This window comes from Terrapene carolina, unplaced genomic scaffold, assembly GCF_002925995.2.
Source record: "Terrapene carolina triunguis isolate 2854851 unplaced genomic scaffold, T_m_triunguis-2.0 Scaffold397, whole genome shotgun sequence".
NCBI lineage: Eukaryota > Metazoa > Chordata > Testudines > Emydidae > Terrapene > Terrapene triunguis.
Window position 1 is genome coordinate 907,576 of NW_020664748.1, and position 14,032 is coordinate 921,607.

The 14,032-nt window shown below is 42.6% G+C and overlaps 1 protein-coding gene across 1 annotated transcript in view; it reads right to left on the minus strand.

Moving 5' to 3' along the window:
• The window catches only part of NUP210L (nucleoporin 210 like), a 40,556-nt gene extending 28,240 nt beyond the window's left edge, over positions 1-12,316 (minus strand). The window contains 13 exon segments of the mRNA XM_026658088.1: positions 87-232; positions 589-787; positions 1,372-1,527; positions 2,440-2,577; positions 4,293-4,433; positions 5,565-5,671; positions 7,065-7,133; positions 7,698-7,856; positions 8,402-8,534; positions 9,607-9,757; positions 10,397-10,490; positions 11,408-11,539; positions 12,076-12,316. Of these exon segments, the coding sequence (XP_026513873.1) occupies positions 87-232; positions 589-787; positions 1,372-1,527; positions 2,440-2,577; positions 4,293-4,433; positions 5,565-5,671; positions 7,065-7,133; positions 7,698-7,856; positions 8,402-8,534; positions 9,607-9,757; positions 10,397-10,490; positions 11,408-11,539; positions 12,076-12,316 (1,866 nt within the window).
• Between the last annotated feature and the right edge of the window lie 1,716 nt (positions 12,317-14,032).

A 14,032-nucleotide genomic window follows, 5' to 3' on the forward strand; every position in this document is an offset into this window, starting at 1 on the left:
CAGAAGCAAATATGTGAAGACAGCAAAGACAAAAGAATGACTCAAATAGCAGGGAAGGAAGTAGAGAGAGGGGAGCAGCTCCTCACCTTGAGAGGCTCATAAGCAGCAAATGTGGCACTGGTTTCAAAATACTCCTGGAACACTGTCACGCTCACCGTTACTAAAGCGTGTCCCAAGGACTTTGCTGCTAACTGGATACTGGAGCAGAATGTCAGGCCAGGTTTCTGATTACCTGTAAATTTGAGAGCATTTTTTCAGCACTTTCTACATCTCCAATGAGCAGCCCTGATGTCTGGACACAGGGTTACGGCTGTAATGGAATCCATGACTTCCCAAATTTTTCCTAAATGTTTCCCAGACTGTTCCCCTCTCTCCACTTGTCCTGTCCCCGTTAGCTGTCGGAAGAGTCAAATGATACAGTTCCAGACATGATGACAGGGTGACTATCCCTCTGGCTAGACCTTGTGACTGGTTGACACAACACTCAAACTGGAAAACAGGGAACGGCACTTTGGGAAATAAATTATAAATGGACTTTGCAAACAGGTATTTTAAAAAGTGAGCAAATTTGGAACTCATCTATCTTACCCTCTTCAGCAAGGATGAAGACTCCTTGCTTATCCATGCTTACGTCCAGGGCTAAGAGGGAGCAGTCTGTAAAAGCAATGGTCTCCCTTGTCTCCCTATCGGTGTGGTACATCATGAGTGGAACTTCCAAAACTTGGCCAATCTCAATGTCTGCATGAAATGGCAAAATCTCCATCTTCGTCAATTTCAAGACATACACCTGCACTGACCAAGAGTCTCAGTCAGCAAAGTAGGAAGGGTTCGATCCCCCAGGGTTAGAATCGAGTCACACTGCAAAGTGCCGCTGGTTCAAGAAGGAAACCGAGAATCTCTCATGAGAGGCAGGCAGAGTACATAAAAGTGGAAGCCACCTCTGGCTTAGCAGCTGAATTCCACTTGCAGCCTTAATCGTATAGGCAGAATTCCACTATACAGCTTTAAGAGATTCAGTTACAGCTGATTTCATTGTTACTGTACCGCACCAGGCATCATGACACAAATAAATCTTAATATTGTTGTGCTCAGCAGACAATTGTTAATATGTTGATAAGAAGTCTGTGCTTAACAAACAAACAGCAACAACCCTGGGGGTGATGCTACTCCCTCCCTCCAGCGAGTATCAGGAGACGGAGTAACTCGTCTGAAGCACTGAACTGCAATGTAAGTCAGAGGAGAATCAAATCCAACATTTCTGAGCAGGCGCCCATCATCAACTTTGTTCTTCAGATACGAGTTTTAGATTTCTAAACCTGGATAAGCAACCCCCTCTGTCACTGAAGCAAGATGTGTCAGGAAAAGACTTGCCTTTATTTCTCCATAATGGAAGGGGTTCTGCACGTCTCTGGCCTGTACTGTGCTCTGCCCTCTGACCACCCCGGCAGTCACTATTCCTTTTATGGTGACTGTGACTACAGTCTGATTGGAAGAGGTCCACGTGAAATTGCCACTGCCTCCTTCTACCTATGAAACAGCAGAGGATAGAAAAGGTAAACAGTTCAGATTACCGAGTACTAAAGCGGGAGGAGGATTGTGTGCAGGGATCAAGATTAGTGTTAATTCTTTGGCAAACTGTGTGCTTGAGCTGATTTGGCTGTGGAACAACATGCTAATAGCGTAAAAAATAAAGTAATAACAGCATTTCTTCAGTTCCTTTCATCTGAGGATCTCAAAGCACTTCACCTGCATTCATTAAGTCTCACAATCCCCCTATGGGGGGGATAGGAAAGTATAAACCATACTGACACAAATGAGACACAGGAAGGTTTTTTTACCTAAGGTAAGTCAGTGGCACAGCCAGGAACAGAATAGTGAAAGAAGGTTGTCGCGGCCCCCTTTTCTAGCTGCTTAGACAATACAATTTAGAATGATACAGGAATCCAGTGGGCTTGAAGGCCGTGTAGCCAGACTAAAGATAAATGGTGCTAGAAACATGGGCGCATGATCAGTAAAGAAGGGAACGAGAAGAGATGACAGAGGAAGACAAAGCCTTGGAGAAACAGGATCAAAAGGAGCAGTTTAGGACAAAGATAAAATGTGACCACCTGTGAGGGAGGGAAAGAGCAAACAAGCCTGGTGAGGAGGGGTGGGGCTTGCAGAGGGGCTAAAGGAAAGCACTAGTAATCTGCCTGTGATGTTGCTAGCACGGGGCTTGCTCCTGTCCCCAGTAAATTCAATGAGCATTTTGCCCTTTATTTTAATGGGTGCAAGATCAGGCTAGCAAAGAAACAAAGGCTGTCACACCCTCTCACTAGCTATTGTGGATACTAACAAGGTCTCTATTTGGCTAGAAGTAATTAATAAGCTTTTTTTCTGGAAGGGACTCTCATATCAAAGAGGTCTTCTTCCTGATGTTCCATACCATATATACTTCACCTGAACTTTGTACCGATACAAGATTTCCATGGGATGGTGTGGAAATGCAAGGAAGGAGGGTGTCAGCTTGATCGGAAAGTAAATCTTCACCTCCTGTTCATGGCTGATTGGGACAGGTAAGTAATCCTCAGAGCCAGCCTACAGGCACAAAACAAGGAACAATAATCTTTCAAGCAAAGATGCCACCCTACTCACAGAAGTGGTAAAGTAGTGCTTAACTGCCTGTACAAGGAGGTAACAGCATGGGGCAACATGTGCAGACAATGCATACCATGCTCCTCCCTTCAAGCTGCAGACAGATTTGACACTTTGTGAAGAAACAATGGTTCTTATTTGTACTGATTACCTGGAAAATAAGGTGGGAATAAGGAACACTGTGTTTCTGCTTTAAGTCAATTGTTTTTTCTTTTTTGTATAAGCTTAATCAAAATTCCCCCAAAACAGCAGCAATACCTCCAGCTGTTCCCAACAGCTGTTGCCTCATGTGTAAAACTCTAGGAGATAGTCAAACACTACACGACTGAGAAATGTACAGTATGTCACCAAACAGAAGGAGAGGGGGCAAAATCTCGATTTCATAAAAGGAAGATTGCTCCTACAGTTATAAAAACAAAAATAGAATATTCCATAAAAGCAGCCGTTAATGCTCCTGTTTGTATGGTCTATAGGACAAGTAAGCACACTTGCTGCCAGCAGAGAATTAAAAGAGAAGAAATAACACTAAACTGCACTTTACATCAAGTTTAGAGCAAAGGTAGAGGAATCCCAGCTACTTAGTTACACCAAGACCTCGCACTTGTTCAAAACTATTTAGAAGAGAACATTACAACTGGACAGAAACAACCAGCCAGCTTAATAGGCTAACCCAAGAATTCATTTTAGTCAAGCCTTTTAATCCAAGAGACATATACTGTCCTCAGTGCCCATTCAGTTCAGTTAGAGATGTTCTCCAGATCAAGGGCCGCATGTGGCCTTAATCTGTGCACATTAAGCAGACTTCTACAAAATCTTCCCTATATAACACATTTACTAAAGCCTGGAATTGTACAGAGAAAAATGTTTGGTACATTAAAAATACTTTCTCCCTAAACCTAATCCTTAATAGGTCATTTTCTTTTACTTATTGTCTATCCACTGATTTTAAGTAAGGTTCTTTATAGGGGAAGTATAGCTCGCTTCTTTAGTCAGTGTGAACAGTATCCTGGGAGTTACAAATGGAAAAGGTCCAACAGCGTCCGCATCTTGTCCATCCTATGAGCAGCGCATGATAGTTCCCTATACTATGTTCTCAAGGGCTGTGTTTTGAAATGTCCTGAGCAAAGCATCTTCCATCATCTCCCTTGGCAGACAATTCTATAGCTTTTCCTGATAGTCAACGTACATTTTCTTTTTCTTCATTTCACCCCCTTACTCCTGTTTGGAACCCCTAGAAAATTCAGAATAGTGTAGGAAAGGGTGCAGCACTAAAGGGTGCAGCTTAGTGAAGCCTATTGATCTTCAGCACTACCTAGTTCAATTAGTCATGGCATTTCTCTCTAGTCCTTAGATTTCATGTCTCTGAGGAAATCACGCTGTCCTTCAGAGAGAGCTCGCTATCCCAGGAGCCCCAGGAGGAGATGCTTATACGCACAGGTTTTATAGGACCATCTGCTACGATTCAAAGTAAAGTACTGCCATAACTTGAAACATACAGGAGTTCATCTTATACATTTGTGAACAGTAATATCATAGGGTCTGAGTCAATGCCCATTAAAATCAATGGGAGTCTTTCCACTCACTTTAATGGGCACTGGATCAACTCTTTAGGCAACAGCAAATTCTGGAAAGGGAAGGGTACAACCTTCACCTCTTACCTGTAGAAGAACAGATACCAGGGCAGCTTTTATTACTGTGATGCCCTCCTTCAGGACTTGAACTATATGGTAAGAACCATTAACCGAAGACAAGAACTCTTCAAAATACTCCTTGGGAAACTGGTGAGTTATTCTGAGGTTCTGCAAAACAACAAAAAACAGAAATCAATGAAGGAACGACTTCCCAGAGAAACTGGATCCACGTTCTATCAGAAGAATCGCAAGACATACAGTCAGAGAAATCTGCAAGGCCACGAGCGCACACACACGCTGGGTGTTCCCGGAGTTCGGAAACCAACATGGTTATGAAACAACTGTAAGCTGGGAGTGCATTCTGGATACAGTTGGGTAAATGAAGGGCCCAGTCATCCTACTTTGGTTTCTGTATTGGAATGAAGAACATTTTTCTTAAGGAAATGACTGTTAGGAGAACAACCTCTAAAAATCCCCAGGAGTTAAGGAAACATTGTCATTGCCATTTTAATTACATTGAAACAAAGTCTCAAGGAGGTTTAAGTGACTTGCATAAGGTCACTATAAGCCACTGGCAGACAGCTCAGACTATCACCAATAAGACCTAGCTCTTATATAGAACTTTTCAATCAGTAGATCTCAAAGCACTTCACAATCTTTAACGTATTTAGCCTTACAACACCCCTGTGAGGTCAGGCAGTGTTATCACCCCGTGTCTGACAGATGGGGAAGTGTGGCACAGAGAAGCTAAGTGACTTGTTCAAGGTCAGAAAGAAAGACTGTGGCACAGCAGGGCACTGAACCCAGCTGTCCCAACTCCTAGGCTAGTGCCCAACCACTGAACCTTCCTTCCTTTCAATAAACCAGGCTGCCTTTCTCCTAGCAAGTATCAGAGGGGTAGCCGTGTTAGTCTGAATCTGTAAAAAGCAACAGAGGGTCCTGTGGCACCTTTAAGACTAACAGAAGTATTGGGAGCATAAGCTTTCGTGGGTAAGAACCTCCTAGCAGACTCTCCCCGCGTGCTGAAGCTGCCCTAAATGTAAAGGCATAAGAAAAATTACATTTATTAGAACACTACAGCTTCTAAATGAAGATGGAAGTTTAAATTTGAAAATAAGTTATCCTCTCTTTAGTAACATCACATTAAGCTGAATTCCAGAGACCTGAATACTTCTCAATCCTAAACATCTGAAGAATAAGCTATTTCCAAGAAGACTTTGAAGGGATTTGAATCCCTCAATTATCGCAGCTGTGGGTCTGTAAGGAATAAAGCACAACAGACCCTTCCCACATACTCACATCAGATAAATAGACTTTAGTGCTGGATTTATCATACACCTCAACAGTGATTGTATATGCTCGCTTCACTTCTAGAACCCACCTGTCTCCTGGGTGAACACTGAAACCTGAAATAAAATGTAAAAGAAAGGTGGCTTATTAAAAACAAGAAAATCATTGAATAAAAACCCAGCCAGGTTTCAGTTTCATTAATTTAATGCTGGTGCAAGGTGCTGCATTCACAGCGTTGAAGACTGCAGCCCCCTTTTCATCCCCTAAATGGTAGAACACAGGCAACAGTACATGCAAATTTCCCTGCAATGCTTCTTACTCCTACTCTGGAGCACTTATAGAAGCAGAAAGGAAGTGTGCGGTAAATCCTTTCCTGGGCCAGCAAAGGGGCAAACCAGGGCCAACAGAAGTGGTGAGTTTTGTGATGCAGGCATCTGTTCGCTGCAAAGTGAACGGAGACTCAACAGCCAATCAGGTGGTGGTAATTTCATGGTCACTATGCATTTACTCTGGATGAGAATTTGTGACCCAAAAGGGTCAATTACCCATCCCTTAAACAATCCAGTCCCTCTTCTCAATACTTCTTGAGCGCCAGACAACTCTCCTATGGAAAACAGCTCTGTAAACAGCGTAGTTACTTTTAATAATGTAGCACGACTGCATAGGTTCATACGGCAACTGAGACCAGTTATTTCCAACTCTGGTGCCCATTCTGTGCCTTTAATCTTTAAGTTTAACTAACGTCTCTAAATAACAGAGCAGGCAACTAGCTAGATTTCTGGGTTGTGAATATGCAAGATTGAATTTTCAAGCCCATGTACCTGGAAGGAGACAAGCAAAGACTGTTTCTTCAATAAGACATAGTCTCATCCTACTATCATGACCTGTTTCTTTCACGAAGTGAGGCTAACTGATAATAAGAATGATCTTTTCATTTACAGAAGGCATTTCACTCGTAAGGTTCAAAGTGCTTTATACAAAGCAATCATACAAATTGTGTGTGCACATATGTGTGTGTGTGTATATATATATATATATATATATATAAAAAATCACTTTGCCTGTTAATTAATGCAGTCATGTGCAAAACATGGCAAGTGTTGGAATTTTACCATAACATAAGCTTTTAACCCTCTAACATCTAATTATTTGAAAATGGCCCTAAATGAAGTATACAATAAACAAAAATATGCAAAAATTAATAAGAGGAAGCTTGAAATAGCATGGGGTTATTTTCTTTAACAGATATATAAGTTTTCTGTAAACTATATGAACAATTTATTTTTACATTTATTATTATTAAAACAAAACACGTATAGTGCTATAAACTTACACAGCACTTTACAAGCAAAAACAGCAGGTTTCTGTGTGATAGACGTAAAACAGATTCTAACATGAGCAATGCTATCATATAATTAAGTCACTTTTTTAAAAGTCAAACATTTTATTGGTCAATAACATGAAGCAATAAGAGTTTAAAAATCAAGCTTTTATCTTCTGATTAATTACCTAGAAATCCAGCTTCTACGACATAGACAGTGCAGTTTGGAAGTCCAGATGCAGCTCGCATGTGAATATCTTAGTTTGCGTATAAAGAAGGAATTCAGTCTTATTGTGGAAAAAAAAATAGGAGGGACGTATGGGAGCAACAGAAGCCTTTAAATAAACCATATGTCCTTGGACTCCTTAAGCCCATAAATGTGGGGACCTGGGGCCTGAGCCAACTTCCACTGAAGTCAATGGGTGTCTTTCTATTGACTTCAATGAGAACTGGACTGTGAGCCTGGCAAGGAGGCTCATTCTCATTCCAGAAGCATCACAGGTGAAGGAGTTGAGCGAGGAGCTGAGTGATGGGCACTGGCCAAAAGAACCAATGATATTGACCTTGAAGTGGATGAATGAGTATGTCATCATGCCCAGCTTGAGGAGGGGATAGGGGCTGAAGAAGGAAAATCCATCTTCCTGAGGGAGGGAGTTACCCTAGGAAGTTATAGAATTCTCTGAGGTGTTGCAGGGTGGGGCCTCACCAAATCTGCTTTCTGAAGCATGGTTTTACTTAATTCAGGTCTGACATGCTTAGGAAAGAGAACGGCCACAGTAATAAAGAAGACTGACATGGTTACAACTTTATTTAAAGGATACTTTTATGAACAAAGACCAGACTAATCTGTCCCAACTGCATTGCTGTCACAGTGGCTGTGTCCACATCCAGTCTGGCCACCGGAATAAGATCAGACCCACCAGGTGCAACAATGGGGTCACGTAGTTCAAGCTCATAATGTTCAAGAGGCAAATCTACTTCTGCAGGAAATAAGTTACTTTTTAAAACAGTTATTTCACAATAGTCTACTGCTGTCTTCCACAAGATTCTCTCTTTATAAAGGCACAGATTTGGGTTCCTGACAACCAAAGAAGTAACCGCCCCCACACACAGGGGCAGAGGTATGTTAGCCCTGAAGACCATCAAATAGCTGTGTGCAAGCTTTAACAGTCTTGGTTGGTTAAGTGCATCAAGTATCTGGAGTTCAAATGTTCTATTGCCACAGACTGAAGCACTGTTCCACTCAATAGTCATTAGCCTCTATACAGCGGCATCCACTGCTATTATGATTTGAGTTTTTCTGTAGGACACAGACCCATCACAAGGGACATTAGACACGCATGGAAAACATCTGCTCTGTTGGGTTTCAGGGTTAAGTTTAACCCTGGCTTCCCCAGGAGTCAGGAACAGCAACTGCAGGAAAGTGAAATACCACCTGTGCACGAGACTTTAACTTTTGTAATTTCACTTAGAAAAAAATTCCGAAGATTTGGGGAAACTTGAAGGTATGAAAAAAAGTATTTACCTGTGATCTTTCCCTGTACAATTTTAGCAACTTGGTACTGAATGTAGGCTCCAACCAGAAGGTAAATGTCATAGGATGGTATTAGGAATATATTCTCCAGAACCAACAGACGCACCAGCGCAGCAGCTACTTTCTAATGGAGGACAGATAGAAACCAGAAGCTTACTACCACTCTGCAAAAACTGGATAGAAATGTGTGAGAGAGCACGGCTCCCACAAGGCGTCAATAGAGGGTTAAACAATCAAAAGTAGAACTTTTAAAAGTATTAAACAGAATGCTTGGTTTTAATGGGCAAAAGCTTTGCCATGGTTGTGAAAGCAGTGTCAAAAGCAAGAGGGAAACTAGTTTTAGAGTTTGACATTGGCCAGACATCCCACTCTGTCAATATCACACTGTAATTTTTCAGCAAGAGGGCCACCAGCAGCAGGAGATTTCAAAATTAAAACTCTATTATTAAAAATACTATTTTAAAATAAATTTCAGTTACTCATGGGAAGAAGTGTCTCACCATTTGAACCTTCTGCCTGCTAGATACAGTAAAATGTGGCAATTTTCTTTTAAAGGATGGTCAGCTGAACTCTAGTTAATTAAAACAAAGGTTAAAAGTAGTTTCAGATTCTACATCTGCCCAAGTCCTCTTGCTAATTTTTGTGGTTTTACAATCACATATTCTTATTTTTTAAATATTTTCTTTCTTCTGTTGCTATGTGAAAGACTCCCACAACCAACAAAAAATACTAACTGAATTAATCATTTTGGGATCATAACAGTGAAACTGACTATCCACCAAATGCTGACAAATGCAGTAAGGAACTGAAAAAAAAAACAAAAAGTATTTTTCTCCAACCTCTTAGTTACAATAGTCGTAGGTGTTGTTTTTTATCTGCTATTGTTACAGGCAAGTTCAGACAGAAATGTGATTTTTTAATCGAGTGTCCTCTTAACCCACTATACATGGGTATATTATATTTTAGGGATTTATAGATCAATTTATTTCTCAATACCGTACTATCAAAACTGTCCAAATTTATACATTTTAAATGGAAAATGGTTTGAATGGTGTCATTGCCTATAACTTCTGAAAGATAAATAATGGTATTGATGGTAAAGAAAATATAATTTTAACAAGCATATGCCTGGAACTGCAATCTACTTAAGGCACAAGTTTTGTTTTAAAAATGGGAAATCTACAATAAGAATTCACCTTATAAGTTGGTTCCTGAATTCGGACCTTTATGATAGCTGCACCAGTTTTGATGCCTGATACCAGAATCCTATCCCCTTGTTTTCCTGCTCGTTCCATCTCGACAATGTAGTCTGGTGGGGAATACTCTGCTTCAGAGTATTTTAAAATCCTAAAAAGACCAAACTAGGCTTTTACAGGTAGAAAAGGATCTCCAAGATCATTTCAGTTTATATTTTCAGTGTGTGTGTATACAAATGTTTTAGTAATCGAAGGACAAACTTTACAGGATTATGTGGAACGAGGACCTATGTTAGCCAGAATAAAGGGACAAAACCCTGTAACTTCTATGTTGATATGTGCACATCCATTAATCACCAAGTCAGGGAGACAACAGACCTCCCCCAGTGTACAGGGCAATAGAACAGAGAAAGGTAATGTCTACACAGATAGCTGAAGCTAATCCACTACAGAACCCTCCACCTGCACTCAGTGTCTACTTATTACAGATATGCAGACCACAAGAACTCTTTCAGCCAGCTTCTGCTGCATCTGACTTTACCAGCAGCAGTACTTCTGTGTGACTGAAGAGTCAGCCCATAAACTTGGAAATCAGAACTCCTGGGTTCTATATCCAGGTCTATCACTGACTCACTGTTACCTTGAGAACATCAATTCTCTTCTCTGCATTCCCACTTACCCACAAGTAAAATGGGGATAATAGTACTTCCTACCCCACTGTGAAATGCTGGGACAAAAGGTGCTATAGAAATGCAACAGACGGTATATTAATCATTCTAAATATAGTTACCTAATTTTGCTAGACAGTTCTAAGCCTTCCATGTCATCGTCCTTAGCAATGCTCCACTCAAATGTCATTCCTGACAAACTACTGAATGTGTTTCCTGAAGACAGAAACCAAACAGACAGATTCAGAAACGTGCTGGTGAATGTTTTTAGGTATGGAGTCCTACACAGCTAAATGTGTTAATCTATCTTCTACTGTCTACTGCTGTGAGAACAGGGAAAACCCTGCATTATCACTATGCCACCACCAACTGTCCTTACGTTGCCTTGCTCCTCACATCCAGTTACAGAACCGTGAACAAACAGGCCACAGGCCCATGTTCCAGGTGTGGAATATTTCTGATGACAACTCTCCCTTCTTAATCTCGTATACTTGCCCATGCCCATTATATTCCAAAATATTTCTGACCATATCCAACTTCTCCCTAAATACAAACACACAAACCCATGTACCAGTAGACAAAAAACAAACTAGGATGAAAAGAACATTATTTTATTTTCATGCTGGAAATTAGCTGGAATGAGAATATAACAGTTTTAAACAATTATTAGTAAATCAGCTCTGTGGTGGGGATAATAGCAAAGAAAACAAGAATTCTGGCTACTATTATCTAGGTTTTTATACCAGTTTTATTAGTGTGGAATCTGAGAACCTTGCAATGTCACAGAGTTGTTACGCTCGCACTAAGTGGGATACTACTTTTACTCAGCAGTTATTATATGCCCTCCAAATGAAAGATAAACGGAAGTACAATAAATTCTCATGTTGCTCATATTAAAACATTTTAGGAACTAGTTAGAAACAGGCATATTTTCTCTACCTGAAAATTACATAGCACATGAAATATAGGATTTTGTGATACGCCCAAAAGTTTCTACATTGGGGATGGGAACAAAATCTGCTACATATCAGAATACATTCTTTAAAAAACTCAGATTAAGGGATGTCTTTGTTTCTCAGGAGGTAGAGTTTAATCCTTGGAGTTGCCCCAGAAGTTTGTCCTGTATACAGTACCTTCAACATCCAGAGCTCTCACGGTTAATTCAAGTGGAGAATCTTCCACATATATTTCTCGGGTTCGGGAGATAATTTCAATACTGTTTATCATATCGACAATGATGTCACAACGCAGTAAATGGCCTGTCACTAAAAGGTGAGAATAAATGAGTGTGCCTTAATTCAACATCCCATAAGTCTATGTTGATTTCCCAAATCTTGAGAAGGTAGTACTACTGAAAACAAACAAACAAAAAAGTGGCAATTCTTAAATCAGTGGGAGGAGGAGGAAGCACCTTTGTCGGAAAGCACAAGTTCCTCAACAAAGTCCCTGATAAGCCCATTCTGGGACTATGATGGGCATGGATGTTACACTGTTATACTTTTTGCTTTTATCTTTCCTTGAGCCACATGCAGACTGTGGTGTGGCCACTACACGTCACTGTCATTTTGCATGTACATCACTCAGATCTGTGGTTTTGAAACGGATACTGAAATACACCACAGTTCCACATCTTGCACTATTAAAATTAGATGGGACAAAGCACTAGTACCATAGGGCCCAATCCTATATGTGTCTCTTTGGGCAGGACTGGATGATTTCATGAGCCTGTTCTATCTCAGCCCTGGAAGTCCCTACTAGACACCCAATTCCTTCCCTATCATGTTGCTCTTTATCCACCTACCAAGCTCCTCGGCTATAACAACACTGCTTAGCTTTGTGGCCTGTGTAGACTGAGTAGACAGCAAAGCTTTTTGCGAACAAGTGGTACCATTCTCGTAAATTGGCTCAATGGTGACTGTGTCATGACGTGTGGAATACCTGGAAAACAGAGAGATTTGGATTCTTCTATTCTTATTTTTATTATCTGGGCAAAATAAGGGAGGTGCAGATTTTTTTCAGTATATTACAGATAGATTCAACATCAGATGGACCTGAAACTCAGAATAAGGAAGTGTCTTAGGGAAATGCTCCCCTTGGTATGAGTGAGCTGCATGCTATCCGAGAGGATACATAGGAACTGCCTGTGACAAAGTAGGAAGTGGGATGGATTGACCTGTTAATGTCTTGCTGGGACTGTCTGCATGGGGGACGGGAGAGCAGGGGATGACTCCACTTGAGTGAGGATACCTGAGCCTGTAACCTGAGCTGGGAGGGGGTTGGACCCAGGTGACACCTTTGCCCGGGAAACTGGACAAAGGCAGGGGGAGGAGCCGGAGGGAGGAGGAGTGAGACTGCTGCAGTGGAGTTTCAGACTTGGGCTGGCTGGGGAATCAAAGGGAACCCCGAGGTTGTGGTCTAAGCTCCCTACTCCCCAGAAGGACCTGGCTGAGGGGTCCTGGTTGTACCTACACGCTCTGGTTTGGACTGTGTTCCTGTCGTCTAATAAACCTTCTGTTCTACTGCCTGGCTGAGAGTCAAGGTGAATCGCAGGGAGCCGAGGGTCGCAGGACCTTGTCTCCCACCGCCCCCCCCCCCAACTCCGTGACACTGCCATATTGGATCAGACTAGTGATTCATTTAGAAAAGTACCCTGTCCCACCACAAAGGCCGGTACCAGTTGCTTCAGAGGATGTTGCAACGGACAGTCATGGAATGCCCACTCCCAGGAAATGTTTCTTCCTAACTGGCAACAGTTAGAGGTTGGCTTAAGGCCTAAGGAATAAGGGTTACATCACTTCCAAAAATTGTGCAGGTTTATTTATTTTGCCAGGAGAGGGGAGTTAGTATTCACTATTGCCATTCTGGATATTATTGTTATCCATAAAAACGTCTAACCGCTTCTCAAATCCCACACAAGGTTTGGTCTTACCAATATATTGTGGCAATGAGTTCTGTGGGCTAAAACCCACTGTGCCAGTGATTAGTTTTGAAATTCACAAGGACCTACATGAATGACAAGGGCTCAGCAGGGTAAGGAGGCCACTGAACCAACCCTGTACCAGATCATCCGGCCTGTTGCAGAGCTCTGACCAAACAAACTAATAAGGCAACCCTGCTTTCCCCAGGGTCCCTGCCTTCCCCACAGGCTGTGACCCCTCTAACCCTCCAAAGGCCCATATGCTCCTCCCAAAGAGTGGAGCCCCACTACCCATAACCTACTCCAACAGGCCAAAATCCTTCTTGTCCCCACAGAGGCTCAGCTACTCCCCTCCCCACAGACTCCCCCGGAGGAGAGATCTGGGCCCCTCTCTCCTACCGCAGGCCCAGCTCCTTACTCCCCCTGCCACTGCCATAGACCCAGCTTCTCCACATCTCTGGGGGCTGGCACTCACTGAGCCCCACCCCCAAGGCCAAGCTCCCTCCAGCCCAGGCCTCTCCCCTAGGACAACCCTATGGTCACCGTTTTCCCCAGGTAAGGGCCTCCTCCTCCCCCCCTCACCAGGCCGGGCTCCCCTCAACCCTACACCCACAGGCCAAAAACCCTGGTCCCTCCCCCTATCTCTACACAGCCTCAGCCGCAGGCCTACAAGTCCCTCCCCAGCCCCATAGACCCCGCCTCCAACCCCACCCCAGTCCTACAAGCCCCGCCCCCAGGCCCATAGACCCCCGCCTCCAGCCCCGCCCCAGCCCTACAAGCCCCGCCCTCCAGTCCCTCCCCAGTCCTACAAGCCCCGCCCCCAGGCCCATAGACCCCGCCT